General features: G+C 44.8%; 1 protein-coding gene across 1 annotated transcript in view; it reads left to right on the top strand.

Annotated features, from left to right (window-relative positions):
* YWHAG (tyrosine 3-monooxygenase/tryptophan 5-monooxygenase activation protein gamma) overlaps positions 1-2,450 on the top strand; it is a 28,244-nt gene extending 25,794 nt beyond the window's left edge. Inside the window, exon 2 of the mRNA XM_019646890.1 lies at positions 196-2,450. Within this exon, the coding sequence (XP_019502435.1) occupies positions 196-852 (657 nt within the window). The 3' untranslated portion in view covers positions 853-2,450. The remainder of the gene's footprint in view (positions 1-195) is intronic.
* The last annotated feature ends 494 nt before the right edge of the window (positions 2,451-2,944 follow it).

The raw sequence follows: 2,944 nt of genomic DNA, 5'->3' as shown, positions 1-2,944 counted from the left end.
CCACTCGGCCGGCCCTCCCCTTCTCTGTTGCTCCTTCTACCTGTTCCCCTTCCATATACCCACACAGTTTGACTTTTTGTCTGTTAACCACTTTAATTACCTGATGGATCTGTTTGTGTTTTAGTGGCTTAAAGATACAATTAACACAACTGACATCGTCTGTACCATAACAACTCTTTTCTTTCCTCCCAACAGGTGACAGAGCTGAATGAGCCGCTGTCCAATGAAGAAAGAAACCTTCTTTCTGTGGCCTACAAGAATGTAGTTGGGGCCCGCCGTTCTTCCTGGAGGGTCATTAGTAGCATTGAGCAGAAGACCTCTGCAGATGGTAATGAGAAGAAGATAGAGATGGTCCGTGCTTACCGTGAGAAAATAGAGAAGGAGTTGGAAGCGGTGTGTCAGGATGTGCTGAGCCTGCTGGATAACTACCTGATTAAGAATTGCAGTGAGACCCAGTACGAGAGCAAAGTGTTCTACCTGAAGATGAAAGGGGACTATTATCGCTACCTGGCGGAAGTGGCCACTGGAGAGAAGAGGGCGACTGTCGTGGAGTCGTCTGAGAAGGCCTACAGCGAAGCCCATGAGATCAGCAAGGAGCACATGCAGCCCACCCACCCCATCCGATTAGGCCTGGCTCTCAACTACTCCGTTTTCTACTATGAGATCCAGAACGCGCCCGAGCAAGCGTGCCACTTGGCCAAGACCGCCTTTGACGACGCCATCGCTGAGCTCGACACTCTGAACGAGGACTCCTACAAGGACTCCACTCTCATCATGCAGCTCCTCCGCGACAACCTAACGCTCTGGACAAGCGATCAGCAAGACGACGACGGCGGAGAAGGCAACAATTAAGGCCCAGGTGGACTGGGAGCGCACGCCGACGCTACTACTGCAGTCTTTATTTTTTTCCCATGAGTCGGGGGTCGGGTGGGGGAGGGAAAGGGAGGGGTGACCTTCCTAGGGAGAAACCCACGACCTGTCCTGTCTTTGATCGCCTCTTTGACATTTTTGCCAAAATACCACTAGTGGAAAGTCAGGCTATCTGTGCTGGTATTGGAGTAGCAGTCTCACACCGGCATATGGACTGTTCTGTAGATTAATGCAAGTGGAGCTGTCTTTAATTTAACTTATTGCTAGATAATAGGGTTTGAAGGTGAAAGGAAAACTTCAGTGGGATGGCCCTCATTCAATAAGTTCTGTGGTTCCAGTAAGGAGTTTTATGTACATATGCTCTTGTCTTAAGTTTTGGGTACTTTCTATCTCATCTGTTTTAGCTGTGCATTTTTTTCAGGGTGTACTTTACCAGACATGGAATAGTTTAAATCCCAAACTGACAGACTTAGGACATAAGGTATATTTATGCTTATGGTTTAGGCCTTGCTAGTTTTCTGAAGTCTCCAATTAGTTGACAGTATTAACACTAAATTGCAGTTTACAGTATTTCTACATTACAGCCATATGTGACATCAAGCCATTGTGCGTTTTCCTTTGCTAGTTATTTTGGCTTTACATCCGTATTCAGCCTTATTTATCCAGGTTGGTTTTCTCCTAGGCCAGAGGCTTGCCTGAGGAGCGTCAAAGCTACTTTAGGTTTTGGTTAATAGGTGCTTGGCAGGTGGCTGTGGGATTTTTGTGTCTTTCCTTTTAACTTAAATCCACCACAAAAAAATCACTTTAATAGAAACGTTAAACACCACAAAAATAGAGAAAATTCAGGTCTGTATGTCATTTACCGTGTTGATATTTTCAGAGAAATCCTGATTTGTAAGCTGCCACAGCTCATTCCTCAGGGGTTATGCTGCCACCTCACTCTGCACTTGAGTCTTCTCCACTGTACCTTACGTGAATGCCACTCAGTCGGGTTGTAGAAGCTGGGTGGTCATTTTGAGGTTTGTGGTGCAGTGTATGAAAATGCAGGTGCTAGAAGCTTACTGGTAGAAGAATCCAAAAGGAAGAGCTCTTCATAAACATTCTGTCTTGATTTTGGGAGCCTTGTAAGTGTGTCAGTTTTTCCTCCTGAAAACACTCTTTCCCCCAAGAAATTGTTATGAGAAAACAAATTAAAATCATCATCAGGTAATAAATACTTAACTCCTATTTGACCAAAACTTTTTCTATGTATTTTGTTCTTTTTAATGAAAGTATAGAAATCAGAGATTCATTTCTCTTGTGTAATCAGTGCATGTTTCAGAATGGAAGGAAACCACATTGCTATTTCCACAGATTTTTCAGTTAGCCTTAGGCCCTTCATTCTCATTTCGGATAAATGTCTGAAAACACAGTGTGTTGCATGTGTGTTCATTCAGCCTTTTGTATAAGATCATTAACAGTGTGAACTCCAGAGATAGGTAATGACACTTAGACTTGTTTTGTTTGTTTTATTTAGGCAAGAAGAGTAGGTAATAATTGAGGAAAAACTGACACTTGCTTTAGCTAATACCAAAATTGAGCTTACAGTTACGACATGAATACATTTAACAGGATCCAGGTGACAGTGAAGATAGAATGGTGATGGTATCTGTAACATTGCAGTCTACCCAGCATGGCTTTCCTCCCTATGCTAGAGCGAAAGTCCCCATTAACTGAATCCTACCGGAAGAACTAATAGAAGAAAGCTTTATAGCTTTTGTGTCCTTACAGGGCCCTAAAGTCAATGCCAGGGATGGGAAAGGATTGGGGGGGNAGGAGCGTATGCTCTATCCACTGAGCCATCCGGGCGGCAGCTCAGCTCAAGGTGCCAAGTTTAGTCCCAGCTGTGGAAGGGCGTAGCCCACCATCGAACAGGCAATCTTGTCATTAGGAGCAGGTGCTCTCACCAGCTGAGCCATCCTGCCACCTGTTGGCAGCTCAGCTCAGGCAAAGCTCACTGGCCCATGTGGGAATCGAACCAGCAACCCTGTTGTTCAGAGCTTGTGCTCTTAAGCAAACTCTTAGCCAACTGAGC

The sequence above is a fragment of the Hipposideros armiger genome, unplaced genomic scaffold (genome assembly GCF_001890085.2).
Source record: "Hipposideros armiger isolate ML-2016 unplaced genomic scaffold, ASM189008v1 scaffold_107, whole genome shotgun sequence".
NCBI classification, from domain to species: domain Eukaryota; kingdom Metazoa; phylum Chordata; class Mammalia; order Chiroptera; family Hipposideridae; genus Hipposideros; species Hipposideros armiger.
This window is presented reverse-complemented; position numbering and strand designations above follow the sequence as displayed.